An 18750-nucleotide genomic window follows, 5' to 3' on the forward strand; every position below is an offset into this window, starting at 1 on the left:
AAGATAAAGGTTTTTCACATAAAATAATTATACAATACTTTCGAAGAAATTTTATTTTCTTTACAAAAATCGTGTCTAAAAATAGGTAATATTCTAGAATAATTTGTATGTAACTAAACACCTACTTTGATAATATTCTGTAATTAGCTCGTATGTATAAAACTTTTATCTTTCTCTCTCTCTCTCTAAAATCGGATAAAGAATACGACTTCTTAACAAGTAAGGATGAGTACAATCGCCAGGCATTTCTAGTTCATTTTTTTCCACGTCTATCTCTGAAGTCACATTGCATACGTTTGGATAGCTTAAGCATTTAAATTATTAAATGCCATCTGGAAATAGTAATAAATTTTGTTATCTTTATTAAAAACCTATATACATTAAACGTATGAATTATGCCAATGATATTTTACACAGTCACACATTTTCTTATAGTATAGTTTTCAATTTCATATTTATTACACGCTTATAATCAATCAATTTTTTGATTTCTTTTTTCTTTTTGGTATATTAAAATCATCTAGATTATCTGTAGGTAATCTTTTATGTTTAGAAATACCATTTGTTTCCACCACAGGTAAATCATTTTGTATGCTATCGGTCTCATTAATCTCATTTGGAAGATTTACGGAGCTACTGAATTGAAATGCATCTAAACCTTCGGACATTGTCTGTAGACGTAATTCACGTGATTCTTTTTTCAACAATTGCTTCTCTTTTTGTTTACTCTTATTTTTCTTTTTCTTCTTTAATTTTGCTTTGTTTATTTCTGTACTATTTTCCTCATCGTCAATCTCTATAACAGCTTCCTTTTTTTGTTCTTCTTGTTCTTTTTCATCTTTTTCCTTTACATTAGAAATCTGTCCATTAACTTTGGGACTTAAATCAGTTTCTTGTTTCTTCGCAGGACTGTAAATAATAAGGATGTATAAATACAATTAAAATAATAAATAAATGTGAATATATTGTAAATAATAATAATAATAATGTTTACCAATTAAGAGATAACCCAATTAGTTGTGCTAATCTATTGTATGCACTTCTTGCATCTTTAGAAAGTACAGCTTTAGTCCTGTATCTGATTAATTTTTCCTTGATAGTTTCCCATTTCCAAATTTCTTGTAAATGTTGTCCATGAATTGTGTGTAATAGAGTAAGGAACAGATATACAAATTTCTGATTAATTTTAATACTACAATTTTCATCTGAAGTTAATTGTTCATCTTTACATTCATTCACGTTACATAGATCTTGTAATAGATTTATACTGTTTTCACATAATTTCTTTTCCATTTTAATTCTATTCTTGTTCTTCGTAGACTCAGAACGAATTAATCTATTATTTTTATAGAAAATAATTAAAAATTCTAAGGCTTGGCCTCTACGAAATGATCTGATCGTGTTCAAATCAAATGCATATTCCACCTAATAAATAAAATATAAGTATTATCGATTGTACAATTATCTTCCATTTTACATCGTTTATTATCTTTTCATAACTTACTAATAATGGTATTAGCTGCCAATTTCCTTCCCACGATTGTTGTAACAGACTTTTGAAAAGAATACCTGGCAAAATGCAATCTCTTTTCTTGAAAAAAGCTGTTAAGTTAGTTTTATAAATGTCTACAAAAGTATCATCAAGCAATCCTACATATTGCACACAGCGTATTAGGAAAGCGCAACATTCAGCTAATTTGTCTCCCATTTCTTGACAAACAGAAGCAGAACGTTCTCCTTTTTCAATTAAAGTCTGAAAATAACAAATATTAATTACTTCTCGTCAAACAATATTTAATATCATATTTATAAATAAATAAGTACCTTCAAAATGATTGTTAATAATTCATTATCGACTCCCTCTGTATCTCTGAATTTTTTAATAGTCGATAATTTCTTTAAACAAGCTCGTACTCGATTCTCTAAAGGTTTTTGATGTGGATCCTTTATACAAAATTCTAATAAAGCAAAAAGTGGAACAAGCATATCTAATACAACAGCCATTGCTGGGTTGCAATCTAAATAAATTTCTAACAAATCTGTAACTCTAGCTCTAAAATGTGTTAACGTTTGTGCTGATTTTTCTTGTTTCTTCGATTGTCCACGACGATTTTGACGAAGAATTTTAAATGCTGCCGCTAATGACTCATCCAATCGTTTACCCTCAGCTTCGTCAATTTTATCTACGTCCATATCTTCGTCGTTATTATCAGGGTTAGTACCTCCTAATGCTTGACTCACAGCAACACGTAACATATCTGTAACAGTTTCATCTTCATCTTCGTCTTCTTTATCGCAATCCATGTCACTTTCTTCTGAGGAATCGGTTGTAACTTCTGCATTATGTTCCTCAACATTATTCTCATCGTTTTCGTCATCCTCGTCAGAACCTGAAGATTCTTCATTATCGTCACCGTTCATAGACAATGGATTGATCTCTTTTTTGATATCCAAGACCTAACAAATGAAATTAACGTATTAATATAAAAATTCAACCACGTAAACTAGTGTTAATATTTTTTATATTAAAATAATACTTACGGATAATATCTGAGACATCGAGACTATGTACGGGCAAATATGTGGAAAAACGCAAGTAACCAATGAACGCATCAAATGACTATTTTTAGATAAAAGAGATAACAAAAGATCTATCACAACTTCTACCCATTCTGGTTCATCTTTTAATTTTGTATTATTATTTAATTTAGATTTCTTTTTAACTCGATCGTAACAACTTTGCAATTCGTTGATAGACATAACTGCTACTTCCGGATCCGAGAAGAGTTGTAATCCCATGTGTAAACATATGGTATGAAATATGGGTATAGCTTTTGCATTGGGATTATTCTCTAATTTTTCTATCAAACGAATCGCTTTTTTCCATGCTGCTTCTGATTCCTCGCTCAATGGTACCCGTAATTTAATATTCTCAGAACTTAATTCTGTATTTAAATAATGAACTAATGCGCTTAACATATTTCGTAAATCATTCAATTTAGGCATCTTATGATCCAAAGCACGGTAAAAACTATCTTTGAAATGTGCTGTAAAAGCAAATAAATTTGTTTCTTTTATTTTAAGTAAATTAACAAAGATATTTATGTTATGTCATAATGAAAATTAATATTACTTACGAACAAGTTCTACACCAACTTGTGGAACTTCGCAGAAACCAAACAGAAACAAGAACTTTAATTGATTCAACTTCCATTCTTGATCTGATAGTATTGCTGGATGAGTTATTAATCTAAAATTATAAAAGAATAAAAAATATATTATTAGTAAAATAATTTTATCGTAAACAGAAATAGATTTATAAATTAACACAAATATGTTTCGTGTTACCTCGTTAGTAATTGAACAGCATAGATTCTTTCAGCATTTGTCCAGCTTTCTGTTTGTGAACATTCTCTTTCTTTAGGAATTGTATTCTCTATAATGCTTCTATAGAGATTTGATAACTTTTTAACTCCATCTGCATTTAAATCGCCTGTGATCAGTTGGATTATTTTGACACCTGTTTTTTTTTCTATCATTAGATCACCAGGATACAGGATCAGTTTTTTTAATACATTTATTTGTATTTTTGTTTTAGTATCTTTAACGCTTGTTATTAACAAATTTAATAAATCCTTAAATGCTACAACAACTTCATCGTTCTTATTTCTCTTTAAAATAGAACATTTTTTTAACATATGTTGCAAGAAATCTGTAGATAACAAGGATGGAAACACTGTTTTGTCATTTAAATGTACAAGTAAATGTTTTAAAATTTCAATAGCAACGTGCTCATGTGTTTTAGATGGCTTTTTAAATTTACTGTCTATGGCTAACCAGAAGTCGGTTACTAAATCAGTCGCTGCCAATTTTTCACAAAATAAAACGAATACTGGATGATGGCAAGATTTTATCCTGGGTAAATCCTAAATAATAATAATAATACACATTAATTATGAAATAAATCAAACAAACTATTTTCTTCAATTATATATGTGTATACTTACTGTTAATATATTCACTATATTGTTTATGTTTTCCTTCGTGATGATATCATTGGAAGATAAATATTTTTTTAAAAAATCTTGATTCATAAGCGCTGGAAATTTATCTCTGATAACCAACAAAGCGTAAAATAAATCTAAAGTTTGTTCTGCCCAAGGCTTGCCAAACTCTTTTTCCATTAATGGCCAAATAGATGTTTTGACAGAGTCTGTGTTAAGTTGATTTATAAATTCCATTAAAAATGAAATGGAAACGAAAGATAAATAGCTACGTTGATTCCCAGCATTTAGAAGTATTTCCACTACTTTTGATTGAGTATCAGTTGTACTATTCAAAAGTAATTTTGATCGTATCAATGCACCACAAGTTAATATACGACCCATATATATGTCAGCTTTTTCCTAAAATAAAAAAAAAAATATACTTTTGTTAAAATTAAATATTGTACATATTGAAATCTAGCATACTAAGAAAAATTAAAGAATGATAATTATATTATTTATTCTTATTTGCATTACACTTTTAGCATTGCTGTTTGTTGGTTGTAATTCTGTATCCATTTTAGTTAAAATTGTGTCTATTGAAACATCAGGATGTGTAATTAAAAAAGTTGTTAGCGTACTATAAAAACCCTTTCTGGCATATAATTTCGAGGATCCCAATCCACGTATTAATCTCGTAATAGCATATTTGAATTCTTTGTTGTCATTTACATCCTATAAAGTAATAAGTATTATTTATTAATTTCATTATAAAAAAAAAAAAGTTATACATTAACACATATGAGCTAATATTTTTAGGTTACTTACAGAAGGATGTTCGTGCAAATGTTTTAATAACGCAAGTCCACCATCACGTCTCACTGCATCCTGTTTATTTATAATTTTCGCAAAACTATCAAAAATTGTTGAATTCATTTTGTCTGTACTTTTTAATTTAATATCACGTGAAGCATCTTGAGCCATGTGCGTACTGTCGAGAACCATTTTGTTTCTTTACCATCAAATACTACGCTGATCAAGAAGTTTACCTAAAAAAAATTATTTTTAATATTAGTTAAAGAAATTAAATGTTTTATTAAAACAATGTAATATTTAATAAATGATTTATAATTTTTCTTCATTTATTATACATATATTAAGTTAATTTAATTAATCATAGATATTATTTCTTAAATTTGCATATAGCAATACGCAATGATCTATATACACATATTATATATGCATATATATTATACTATCGCTACGATATTAATTCATAACATAAACATTAATTAAATAGTAACTAAACAAAATAATATCGACAAAAACTATTCATTTATCCGAACTAATCTAACAATGAAATTAATTGTCTTCTACCGTATCTGATTTTAACGATTTCGATTTTTTTATCTTTCTTTTATTTTTTTTTTATTATTCTCTAGATATTACTAAATAATTTACTAGAAAAATTTTTCATGAATTATTGACATTTAATGTATATTATTCTGAATGAATATTAAAAAAAGTGTTATAGTAGACAGTACTTATTGTATCCGTAATGCATCTAAACAGTTAGAACAGTGCCATCTTTAGCACAGTGACTAGCTCGACCCGCGCAGTTGCGAGCAGTTCCTTGCATCCAATATGGCAGGTCGAGGTGGTTACGTTGATCCGAGGCAAGTATCGGTGAAAATTTTGTTTGTATACATCAACCATTGAACTTATTTTAAATAGTGTTGTTATAAAGTTTCATTGATTAATAGTTTCTACGATGAGTATAATTATTTCTTCGAATATCCACACGACTTTAAGGTTAAGTGAATTCATATTAGAGTGCAGCACAGCATCTCGCGGACATAGTGCCTCAGAACACGCGGCTTTATTTTGGCCGGTTCTATATCGGTGGATATAAAACGTGCCACTGTAAATGGACATCTCTAATTAATCTTGTTTCCTACAATAATATCATGGAATAATTTTAAACTCGCTTTACGTAGATATGTTTAAGTACTTGTGCTCTGATAACGCAGTGCCCAATTCAGTGTCAGAAACTATAAGATTATCGTACTAACAAACATTTACTTTTAGTGTTTTCATTATTACTCATCTAAGAATTGTAGTATCACAAGTAACATTGTTTTTCATTTTCATTTATAACTAATTTATAATAATTTATTTCTAATTTCACAATAATATTATGATGCAAGAATTATATATAATAAATATTAGATAAACTATACTAGGAATAATTATGATTATCTATTTGCAATATCTAATTTAATTATTAAAATTCGTTATTTTATAATCAGTTTCAATATAATAAGACATTATTATTGTTTATTTTTTATCGAATAATTAAAATCTTTCTTTTCTTTTTGTTCTATAGAGATTATGGTGTCAATTATAGAAGTAGAAAACCATTGCCTACTGAACCACCATATACTGCTTTCGTAGGAAATTTGCCCAATGGAATTGTTCAAGGAGATGTCGATAAAATATTTAAACAGCTTAACGTTAAAGGGGTCAGATTGGTGAAGGACAGAGAAACTGATAGGTTTGTATCTTAAATATCTACTTTATGTGATTAATCATTTAAAATTATTCATAAATATCATTTGCAGATTTAAGGGATTTTGTTATGTCGAGTTTGAAGATTTGTCTGATTTGGAAGCAGCCTTGGACTTGGATGGATCTGTAGATGTAGAAGGAAGTATAATCAAAATTGATGTAGCCGAGGGTAAAAGAAATGATCGAGGAGGTGGCTTCGACAGAAGAGGAAGAGGAGGACATAATAGCAACAGTGGCTTCAGAGGCCGAGAAGGTGGCCATAGTAGATTTAGCGGAGATGATTTTGGTAGCAAATCTATCTATACGAGTAAGCGTTGTGCCAAGCATAACGTGTGCAATGATTTTTTTGTGTTTTTTATCGTAAATGTAGATTTTGTCATTTGGTAATATCTTTCTTTTTCCAAAAGATTAAGAAAAAAGCTTTGATTTTTCTAACCAATTTAAATACTAACTTGTCGATTGTCCATAAATATCATAGCACTTAACTCGTATAATTGTGTAACTACTTCGTTTTTAATTGAAAACAAATCATTAATAACATTTGCATACTTATCTATTGTCAAGGTTTACTCAGTATGTTTACGTTTGATTATTCAATCTAACTAGTAGATAGACTGGCTAATAATCTGTAGTATATGTTATCGAAATTCTAAAAATAAGCTTTAATATTCCAGTGAACGAAAGGAAAATATTACATGCTTTTTTATTCATATCTTTGGATTTGTTTCAATATTATTAATACTCTAATAATTATTTGTAGGATATAATGACAGAGGACCAGGTGGTGGCGGTGGAGGTAGGCAAGGAAGTGGGTGGGATTCGAGAAATAACAGAGGCAATTATGGTCAGTTTAATGATGACTCTAGTGGAGGTAGCAGGGAATGGTCACGTACAGCATCAAGATCGTACAGTGGTAGACCAATGTCACGTGGAATGGGATCTGATTATAAACCATTTAATGATGAATCAGATCTTAAGGACCCATCCGCAGGTATTTTATTTCATTTCAATATAACAATTCTTGCATGATACATTGTTTCTTTTTCTTTTATTAATATCAACGTTCCAATGTATAGGTACAAGCCGTAGAAAACGTTTGGTGCTGGCACCAAGATCAATTCCAGATCCTGTAAATGCTATTGCTGAATCGAGTAAATCAAGTTCAATTTATGGGGGTGCTAAGCCTCGGGAAGAAAAATTAAAAGCTAATGAAGTCGAGTAAAATATAAACTAATTAACATCTTAGTTTCCACTTTCTTAATTATGGAGGAAGAAATTTCCCAATAAAAAAACAATATTTCAAAAACCAATTTAAGATTCTCTAATAGTTTTCTAAAATGAAACAGAAATTTCTTTTTAAAACTAAAATAATATATGGAACCGTAATAATTTTTATTTATCCCCTTAATGGGAAGAGTCTTCCCCAAAAAACATTGTAATCACTGTAGGGAACAATTCAATAAGATTTCTTTAGTTTTCACAAGTTTAAATATTTCCTTTCTCTTTTTTTTTCTTTTTTGGAAAAAATCTATATATATATATAAACTTCTTCTTACTAACACCTTCTATATCTTATCTCTTTATATAATGTAAAATTAATATCAAATTATTAACCCTATTGGAATAATAATAATAATAATAATAATAATAACGAAATAAAAATAGCGTGTTAAATAAATGTGTGCAAATAATATTAATAATAATAATAATACAATGTGTATAATGTGCATGCAATAATAATAGTTAATATTTACAAACAAATTATTGTTAAATTTTTTAAAAGCGATATAGTATATATGTATTTCATTGTTCATATCACGTCATGTAAAACATTCTTATATATGTCGAGTATAATGATATCGAGGGTGTTGGGGTATAAATTATGTAAAAGTGTGCTTTAAATATGATCTAATAATACATATGGCTGCTGTTGCTGCTGCATCTATTCATAAATTTTCCCTATTGAAGTAAATCGTAGAACATATTTACTTTGCTATTTTTATTTATTCTTTTTCAGTCTCTTAAAACTTTGCACATTATCGCAATCCTAACTTGAATAATAATTTTATAAAGAAATCGTAATGAATTGTTTATTACGTGTCATTGCATAACAAATGTTCAAAAAATATTGCACGTTAGCTTGTAAAAAAAAGAAGACAAAAAAAATACAGAAAAGAAAAGAAAAGTAAAGAAGAAGGAAAGAAAGAAGAAGAAGAAGAAAAAGATAGGTCAATAGTTAGTAAAGATATAATGTGAATGCTTGGGAAATTTACATACATACCATTAAAGTGGTGGTACGTACCAAGGAGAACGTACCAAATTATTATATATTAAATATTATCTAATGAATAAATTAATTAATTAATCGCGCTAACAATAAACGTCGACGTGAATTTACAAGAATAAAACATCGACGACGATTATCAGATAGTAACGGATGAAAAAAAAGAAAAACAAATAAAAAAATAATATTAAAAAGATACAAAAAAAAATATAATAAATTTATGTAATGATTAATATTATGTAAACGTATGCTTGTATATGATAATATTTCTTGAATAAAGTAGCTGTTTGCCTCATACTCTTATAACGTATTGAAAGTAAGAAGAAGATTAATGAAAAAAATATATTGTGTAATTTTGTTTGATTTAATGTGAATGTCATTTAAGTGGGTTGTTCATATTTCTTGTAAACTATTCCCTAATTGCTATTTTAATGTGTTTTAAACTATCTAGGAATACTATGACTTCTTAAATAAAGCTATCTCTTTCTCTATTACTAAATATGTAAATANATATGTATACATATATATATTTATTATATGTATGTGTATCAATATTTAGGCTCAAAATACTAATTAACACTAATTCTTCTTCCCTCAATTCAATCCAATTATTCATATTTTAATTTTGTTCATTTCACACACACATACTTTTAAAAAATTAATATTTTTCTTTCGTTATCGAGAACTGAATTACTTAAGTTCAATTCTTATGATATAAATATATATACAATTCAGTGATTAAATATTCTTTTCTTTTTAAGTAACATAGACATTTAAAATAGTAAAATGAAACTATAAAGTAGGTAAACTTTTTCAAAGAAGTGACGTCACTTTACATATATCAATGCATTGATTATTTTATTTAAATAATTATATTAATACGAATTTGTTTTATACTTTTTAAATAATATATGTAATATTCTTTTTGTTTTTCTAGTAAAATATATATATAATTTTTTATTAGAAAATATATATTTATTAATTAATCGGTTGTACCGGAAATGAATGTGATTATATTTATGGCAGTTTCTTATGAAAAAATAAAGAAATTTTATATAATAAAATATTGACAAGTAATTTTTAAATGTATCAATGAAATGTTAATAAAATATTATTTATTGTCTGATTTAAAATCTATTAAAAATTATATTTACTTTTATTCGCTAGATGTTTAAGATTGCTATAAAGTTTCGTTTACATGTACATCATGTCGTCTAACCTATTGCAGCGTCTTATTCATTGTTGTTCATTATTTTATAATTATTTATAAACCAAATTGAGAGATAACTTTTCTACAAATTTTTCTTTCTTTGCAATAAATTTATTTAAAGTATAATTCAACAAAATGAATTATAATTATCTTAAAAAATAAGAGTGCATTTTTAATGCCGGCGAATATATAACCTTACAAACTGCACGTATTAGATTAAATTGTAAATATTTTGAAGTGTATGCTTATTTCTTTTAAATATGGCCAAGCATCATCCAGATTTAATCTTTTGTCGTAAACAACCGGGTGTTGGTAAGTTAAAACATTATTTCTTAAAGTATAATAATAATAGTAAAAAAATGCATTACGAAAATTATAATTAAACTATTTTTTTTAGCCATTGGTCGTCTCTGTGAAAAATGTGATGGTAAATGTGTTATTTGTGACTCCTATGTTAGACCTTGTACTTTAGTTAGAATATGCGATGAATGTAATTATGGATCATATCAAGGACGTTGTGTAATATGTGGAGGACCTGGCGTATCAGATGCATATTACTGTAAAGAGTGCACTATTCAAGAAAAAGATGTGAGTATACCTATTTAGTAATAATCATATAAATTAATATCAAATAGTATTAACAAATATGTCTTACAATTAATTGTATAAATTGTTTTCAGAGAGACGGTTGTCCTAAAATAGTTAATTTAGGCAGTTCCAAGACGGATCTCTTCTATGAAAGGAAAAAATATGGATTTAAAAGAAGATAATTTTGTTTTATTATAAGTCGTCAGCAATATTATTAAGAAATAAATTTTTTTTTAATATATATTATGATGTAATAATTTTCCCAATGATTTATATTAAACAATAGGACATGATAATATTTAAATCACTAATAAATGTGTGAAATTTCACATTGCATAATAAGATAAAACTTAAAAGTTAAGATAAAGATGTATTGCATATTATTGAATATATATATATATTGTATATATATATATATATATATATATATATACATAAGATAATTTCTATAAATAGACATGCCTTTTTAAGTATATCATTCGTTATTAAATTATTCCCTGATTGCTTGTAATATATTCCTTATTTCAATCACATTCAGAAATATTCTATGCCAATCTTACTAACAAATATATTTTCTACTTTGCCATAACTTCATTCGATATACAAGCATGTAATAACATTTCTTTATTATTTTCTATAACAACTTTTTACAATATATAGATTGTAAAAATAGATCCAATCTTTTGGCTTCATTCTTATTATTTTATTATCTTTTATCTTTTTGTTTAATGTTAATATGTTTCTACATTGCAGCATTCATCAAAACTATAGCCATTTAATGGATGTAAAAACATATGTAGGCATTTTTTGTAGACGGAACAATATTTTACAAAATATTTTCGTTGTTTATAAAATAATATATTCTTTTCGAATATATTTATTTATATATAGGAAAGCAAAATAGTAAAAAGCTATTATTTATTGTACATAAAAAGCAGCAGCAATGTAGTTATCATCTGTTACGTATTCTAACCTACCATTTTCTTATAAAGAATATATATTATTTAATATAAAAGTAGCTTTTTTTTTTTATTTTATATCACATGAGAAGTACAAGTTTAACTTTAAGACCGGCCATTCTTAATCAATTAATATTTCATTTATTAAACACATTAAGATATCGAAAGAAAGCATTGGTGTTCTTGACGATAGACTTGTATTTCTCTGCGACTGTTAACTTTGTTATTTGAACTAACATGATGGATAGATATATTTCCTGAATTATTGATATATAATCAAATAATTTATCAATAAAATAAAATCTATTAAACAATGAAATATTCCATAACCTTATTTAAAAAGAAAAATGCATTAATCTTAATTGTAAATATTTAAAATAGATGGATTTTGTCAGATTCATCAGTGGAATTATTTGATAAAGTTTATTTAATGTAAATTATATGATAATGTCATAGGAATGTTTAGTTTAATTTGGACTTTGAATTGTTATAAGGTTCTGTATATATTTCTCTCTACTAACGAAAGAATAATAAAACTACATTTGTTCTATACTAAAATACGATTAAGTTTCTTTATCATAATTTTTATATACCTATCACCTATCACCTATCCTTTTATATCGTGTATATACACATTATTGATTTTTTATACAAAATTTTCTTTTCATCTACATCTTAATCTATATTTTTTTTTATCAAATCCCAGTTGTAATATATGTTCAATTGTATATAGCAAATTCGTTACACATATAAACTACTTTTGTAATAATTATTACTTCTATTACAATTATATATAAACAGCAAAAACGCTGTACTTAAGCATCTATACCTTTAGTAAATAATAAGCATTTACTGGAAGTATAATTATTTATATAGGTATATAACATGTTAATGTTTTTAATAATATATATATATTCATTATGTTTTAAACTGCATTAACACGATATAATTAACATTATATCTATAAATTTTTTTTTAATAAAAAATATACTTTATACTAGTTCAAAAGAAGCAAAATATATATATGCTATCAAAATAAAATTTAAAGTTATACAATTTTGCAAAACTACGTAAAATTCATTGACACGCGTAAGGGAACTGTTTAATATAAAAACCGAATTTTATATCAATTTATTATTAAATAATTACGATACTGATATACGCGTCTAAATTAAAAGTATTTATTTTTCGTAAAATCGCGTAACACAAAAAAAATATAACTTCCTTTCGATATAAATTTTTTCAAACTTTATATGTATTAACGAAATGCCATTATTTAATGTATATGATTTAGAATAATTGGGATAAATGTATACATAATTAACAAAATATTATGTAATAATAAAATAAATATGAATGACGAAATTGTTCCTGTTATTCGGTGATTTTGTTTGTATATAATAAAAACTCTATTAAAACAAAACAAAAAAAGTAAAATTAATTAAATTGAATAATTTGACTTCTAGATTTATAAACAAATGCGTAGAAGCGAGAGATTCTGAATCTTTTTGAAAAATAAAATCATTACAGGTACTGTGATTTATATATATAGAGAGAGTTTATGTAATTACTGTATATTCAAATCCTATTAAAAAATTATTGTATGAAATATTAAAAATCTTTATCTTCATCTTATTAAAATAAATCATTCATCTTTCATTTAAGTCAGAATATTCATGATTAATAATGTTAAGTGTCAACGAATAAAAAGTGTAAATTATTTAGTCAATGTGATGCAATTGCATAATTACTTTCTACTAATATCTGCTTAGGCTTCCACCATTCTCTTTACATCGTATTCTTGTTTTACCTTGTTAATTAATTTATGGTTTCTTGTACTTCTTTCCTCCTAGACGTCAATAAAAATATAGTATTTATGTTACCAGTAACAGCTGGTTCTCATTTTGTATCAATTATTGCATCTTCTATAGATGGAATAAGAGAAATAATTATAAATGCATACCTGCATTAATATACCAATAATTTTATTATTAAATATACCGTCGTAATTAACATACCTGGCAGTGATTGCTTCTCATCTAGATAAAGATGAACTTGCTACAGATCGTCCACTCACTGCAGATTGCAAACTCAACATGGATCCCCTTCATCAAACACGAATGATAATGATTAATTTTTAACCAATTTTCCGTACTCTTTTATTGCATATAAATACCGTGTAAATATACCTGTAATGTACCGACGGCAAAGTTTCATAAAAGTACATAAGTTGTGCCTTGTGAGAGCTTATCGATGGGAGAAATTCTCCTTGTTCTTCTTGATTCTGCCATTGTAAAACATAAGTTCCTGCAACCTGCATTATATGTGTGCCCTAACAAACAAACGTTTTATATTATTTTTCTTCTCAATAAATTAAATATATTATAAACCATAAAAGAACAAATTTAAATACCTGAATGCTTTCTCCATCGTGGCATACAACACTCGGTTCTACTTTTATAAAACCTTCTTTTGATTCTTTTGAAATAGTTATTTCATGATCGCTAGATGGTGTAAATTCTGAAGTTTCTGTAATCAAATTTGTTAACAATTATATTACAATCATTACATCATTAATATTATTTATATATATTATAATAATATTTTTTACCTGTAGAGGGATCAATGTTATAATCTTTTGGTTTATGCAATACAGTAAATATTACATTGTGTCGCATAACATCAAAGTCCCAAGTAAGAACAGCACCTGGGTCATCACATTGGATTGTAACTTGATGGCTTTGCCCACGACTCAAACTGATAGAATGATACAAGCTATGCTCATGTTCGCAAGCTGTACTCTCCAGGTCAACTTTATATAAATGTTTTGGCACTACTCCGCCTTCCATTATATAGGTCTGTCATTTTGTGAACAGATGATAAATAAATCATTAATTTAATTTAATCTAATATCATTATTACACGTTTGATAAATTTGCAAAATATTTCCTTGCACTACAGCTAATAATATAAGTCGATAAAAAAATGTCTTTAATCGAAAATTCTTTACATGTATGATGTAATGTACGGTTTTTACTGATTAAATTTTTTTTTTTTTTTTTTAATAGATTTTAATTAATACTATTTATGTCATATATACGAATCTATGATGAAGTAGATTACTGAAACTAAACACAGTGCACCTTTAAAAGTACATGGAGTGTGGTACATCACAATTTAGATTACTGTTATACATTTTGCATTGATTCGAACAGTGTAATATTTACAACAAATAGAACATAAATTTCATATATAATCTTACACTGTCTGTAAGATTGCTGGCTGCAGCGTCGAAAACATAATATCTTCGAGGTACCGTGAATACTTCGTATATATTTTCCTAGCGGTTAATAGATTAACTATTATATATATATATTTATTACAATATTTAAATAAATCTCTATGTTTCAAAACTATTTAATTATTGTTTTAGCTAATTTCTTCCTATATGCAATAATTTCACGAGCTTGTTAAAATAAAATTTTTCTTATTTTTTTTTTTATAAAACCTCTAAATTATATAAAACTGTAAAAATAATATGAAATATGAAATAACAGTAATATTACCTCAGACGAACCACCTAGAAAGTCAGGAATAAATTCTGGATCTATATAATCGCTAAGACCACCTTCTCCTTGTTCTTGATAATCCGTACCGCAGTAAAATATGAATTTTTTTCTTGTATTTTCATCTACGATAAAAATTAATTAAAATTATGACAATTATTAATGAATTAATAAACAGTATGATACAAAATTGATGAATCCTTACGAATGAATGTGCTAATGAGAGTCCATAATATAGGAAAACATCTGGGTGCTCGTATAATAAGTACACGCCCCATTGTTTCAGGATAATTAGCTTCTACTATTTCAATAATTCTCAATAGTGCCTAAAAAACATTTGTTATTATTATTATAATTTAATGTTAATTCGTAAAGGAATATATTTTAATTATATACGTAAATATTTTCAAAATTATTAATACCTTTATACCAGGTCTCCAAAGATGACGCATATTTAAACCTTCTAAATCAATTAACAAAGACCATTGCGAAACTGGATGACCCCAAACGGTAGTTGCTTCATCCATTAAAAGAAGTCCTTCTTCGCAGATATGCAATGCCTGCAATTATAATAATAATAAGTATCTTTATATATATTGTAATTCTAATTGAAAATATAATTTAACATAATGTACCAATAATAATAATTCATCTTCTCCAGTTGATTTAAGGAGACCTTTCACGTCCACTTGACCTAATCTTAAAATGTATAGTGGTCGTCCATCTATAAAATAAAATACAAATAATTAAGTATTTATCTTATTACTTAATGAATAATTTGAACATAATATCTTACCTTTATCAAAATGATGCCAACCACCTGGAAAATAATCTCTGATGACTTGAGGAGTTTCATATTCTTCGAGAAGTTTGTCGATTTGATGTTTTTTCCTCCAGTGTAAGGATTGCGTTAACATATCCTTAGCTTTTTCTACTGAAAATTCAGTAGCCCTTAAGAACCTCAATAGCGTTGCATCGGCTGGTACTGAACTACCTCTTAATTCTTCTATACTATGTCGCAATTGTATCAATTTGCTTTCTTGCATCATGTCTAGTTTTCCTAAATATCTTTCTATGTAGTCTGATGAGAGCTGTATCTCTAAAGTATGAAGAGAAAAAACAAAATTATTATATATACTGTATCATTAATATATTTTTATGATTTCAGAAAAAAAGAACTATTAAAAAGAAAATAATACCTCTATTACTAGACAACTTGTTCTCGACATTACATACTTCTTTGTCACTATGTAATTCACTACCATCACCCACATACTTCCTATATAAAAAAATGAACCATTGCAGATGTAGAAGAATGTGTTGTTGATTATATTCGCTAATATTAATCTAGGAGCAATATTAAATTTTGTTTTGTTTTTAACTGCTGCAAATTAAAAAGAGAAAGAGACATATTTTAAGGTATGAAACTTCCAACAAATGTTTTCACAAACAGAGAGTAGATAGAATGAGAGGTGCTCTTGGTTCTTGATGTGCTATTCATATAGCCCAATTTTAATTTAACATGTTGAGCACAGTATCAATCCCTTGAGACTGACAGTGAACTTTCCGTTTAGGCGGTATCAAACCCTGGGGATTGACGAGTGATCACCGCTCGAATGGAAAGCACAACAAAATTGGCTCCATGCTTAACATGTTAATAATATTAATACCTATCATTTGCAACAATTTCATTTTATTATATTAACTTATTAGCACTTACTCTTTTTCCTTGGAAGTTTCTTCTTCTGGATCTCTCCATGGAGCTACATACGTTACACCTTCTTCTTTCAATTGATTGATGAAATATTCTATTATTTCTTTCCCCTGAAATCATTTGAATTTAAATATTACTATTAGAACAACCAGATGAAAAATTTAAGAAATTCTTTCCGATAAAAGTATTTACCTTTGAAATATTTTGAGCATATTGCTTCATTGCTAACTTTTCCATTGAATTCTCAAATCCAAAAAAGTTTTTAATATCCAAACTTGCAGTTTGTTCGAAACAAGTCCATTCCGTATTTTCCGGATGAATCTTAGATATAATTTCATAATAAATACACGAGTAATACTGAGAAATAAAATCTTATGAGTAATCTGCATAAATATATATGTTACTTACAAAGTATCTACATTTCTCAACGACGATTACTCTAGAAGAGAAGCTTTCATTGTACGCCTCGATTTCTAATATACTCTTGCGTCTATTCAGTACATTTCTTTGAATAAAATAAACAAAATCTACACCAATAATCTATAAAACATAAAGTAATAATTAGTCAATCAATTGGATGCGCATACATGTAATTTCATTTGAAAATACATTTAAGCTAAGTATTTACTTTTTTCAAAATATATGGTGCTTCAACATTTAATTTACATCTTCTTTCCGTTGTTCTAATAGCACCATCTTCACTTTCTTCATCTAATGTAACATCACATCCTACAAATACTGGTATCTGTGGACACGTTGGGAATCTGCGTTCATAGGCCTACAAATATAAAATAAATAAAATGAAATATCATAATTTCATAAATCTTCATGTGAATCCATAAAAATTAATCATAATTTAAAGGAGTAACAATCAAATAACTTTGATTTAGAACATGATATATGCATATATCTGTAGGATTATTGCATAATAGGATTTTAACAAGGACAAGTATAAGAAATTATAGAAGTGAAAGTATCACATCTTCAATAATCTTATTATGTTTTATGCTATATAGATAATATCATATATATCTAATTTTTAATCATAAAATAGGCTAACGCGTTGTTTTGATCAACTTAGGGTTAGTAGAGACAAGGTTTTATCCTATAATTTACTTATGTACATTCATGACCAAAGTAAGACGAGCTAAATCTAATGAATATTTCATGACAGAACTGTTTGAAGGCTGTATAATAATAAACATACCATCATGACAAGGGCAAATGGGTGCTTATAAACTCGAACAGGTGATTGATATTGTTGAACCATATTGACGTAATCTTCTTATTTATCAATTGTTAATAATTCACAAATAAAATATTTCCTATCCACAATTATATTACTGTTACGCGTCAACACGACTTAAATTCGTCAAATTTAATCACTTCACGTTATCATAAACTCTATCCACCAAAGAGTAGACGAATGATTCTGTTTAGTACGTATGTTCAACTACTAGGGAGCGCTTACGACAACGACATCAGCGCTATCTATCGATGAATTATACAGAGCCCCTTTTAGGTCTTTTCGTTGTTACGACCTTGAGTTGAAGAGACGGCACCCTTTTTGGGTCTTTTCGATAATACGGCACTTAACACAAACAAAATATGCATTTTTTTAAATAATTTTGTATCACAGAAAATAAAACTTCCTTACAAATTCGAATTCCTCCTCGTTCGAACTTTAGTCTTTTAAATAATACCTTGTTCATAAATATCGAAAATGCTATTTTCGACAATTTTATTTAAGGGTAGATAATAGTCCTCAGATTTACTTTTTCTAATTAACTTTAATTATATAGGAATTATGAATAAAGAGACCTAAGAAATAAATTACAATTAAATACGTTTTTTTATAGGTAGAAAAATTTCGTA

At 27.1% G+C, this 18750-nt stretch overlaps 4 protein-coding genes across 7 annotated transcripts; 2 read left to right on the forward strand and 2 right to left on the reverse strand.

Annotated features, from left to right (window-relative positions):
* Positions 1–35: 35 nt before the first annotated feature.
* Positions 36–5027, reverse strand: LOC106790595 (myb-binding protein 1A-like protein). 3 transcript variants are annotated; one of them, XR_001382093.1, is made up of 11 exons: positions 4815–5027; positions 4524–4721; positions 4008–4406; positions 3349–3926; positions 3138–3250; positions 2542–3047; positions 1825–2457; positions 1505–1753; positions 995–1425; positions 414–909; positions 36–332 (listed from the first exon to the last, which is right to left on the reverse strand). XR_001382093.1 is itself a non-coding variant. In XM_014755609.1 (11 exons), the coding sequence occupies exons 1-11, from the start codon at positions 4989–4991 to the stop codon at positions 322–324; spliced, it is 3645 nt and encodes a 1214-aa protein (XP_014611095.1). In that variant the 5' UTR covers positions 4992–5027; the 3' UTR covers positions 36–321. The 3 variants fall into 3 exon arrangements, 2 of the variants coding, with proteins under 2 accessions (XP_014611095.1, XP_014611093.1); XM_014755609.1 differs by having other exon boundaries at positions 560–909; XM_014755607.1 differs by lacking the exon at positions 36–332 and having other exon boundaries at positions 340–909.
* A 533-nt stretch (positions 5028–5560) lies between these two features.
* Positions 5561–7864, forward strand: LOC106790621 (eukaryotic translation initiation factor 4H). Of its 2 annotated transcripts, none has more exons than XM_014755665.1 (5): positions 5561–5662; positions 6373–6540; positions 6608–6861; positions 7315–7545; positions 7631–7864. In XM_014755665.1, the coding sequence occupies exons 1-5, from the start codon at positions 5631–5633 to the stop codon at positions 7774–7776; spliced, it is 831 nt and encodes a 276-aa protein (XP_014611151.1). In that variant the 5' UTR covers positions 5561–5630; the 3' UTR covers positions 7777–7864. The 2 variants fall into 2 exon arrangements, with proteins under 2 accessions (XP_014611151.1, XP_014611152.1); XM_014755666.1 differs by having other exon boundaries at positions 6608–6807.
* A 2027-nt stretch (positions 7865–9891) lies between these two features.
* Positions 9892–10951, forward strand: LOC106790599 (PHD finger-like domain-containing protein 5A). The gene is made up of 3 exons (XM_014755613.1): positions 9892–10360; positions 10446–10636; positions 10729–10951. Exons 1-3 carry the CDS (start codon positions 10309–10311, stop codon positions 10816–10818), a joined length of 333 nt encoding a protein of 110 aa, XP_014611099.1. The 5' UTR covers positions 9892–10308; the 3' UTR covers positions 10819–10951.
* Positions 10952–13066: 2115 nt separating this feature from the next.
* LOC106790598 (protein real-time) lies at positions 13067–18327 on the reverse strand. Its single transcript, XM_014755612.1, has 16 exons — positions 18083–18327; positions 17504–17653; positions 17284–17415; positions 17068–17196; positions 16882–16985; positions 16361–16440; positions 15958–16260; positions 15797–15885; positions 15584–15721; positions 15367–15487; positions 15162–15286; positions 14207–14453; positions 14009–14124; positions 13785–13927; positions 13614–13700; positions 13067–13520 (listed from the first exon to the last, which is right to left on the reverse strand). The coding sequence occupies exons 1-15, from the start codon at positions 18143–18145 to the stop codon at positions 13631–13633; spliced, it is 2010 nt and encodes a 669-aa protein (XP_014611098.1). The 5' UTR covers positions 18146–18327; the 3' UTR covers positions 13067–13520; positions 13614–13630.
* Positions 18328–18750: the final 423 nt, after the last annotated feature.

The sequence above is a fragment of the Polistes canadensis genome, unplaced genomic scaffold (assembly GCF_001313835.1).
Source record: "Polistes canadensis isolate GaletaPanama2010 unplaced genomic scaffold, ASM131383v1 scaffold_249, whole genome shotgun sequence".
NCBI classification, from domain to species: Eukaryota; Metazoa; Arthropoda; class Insecta; order Hymenoptera; family Vespidae; genus Polistes; species Polistes canadensis.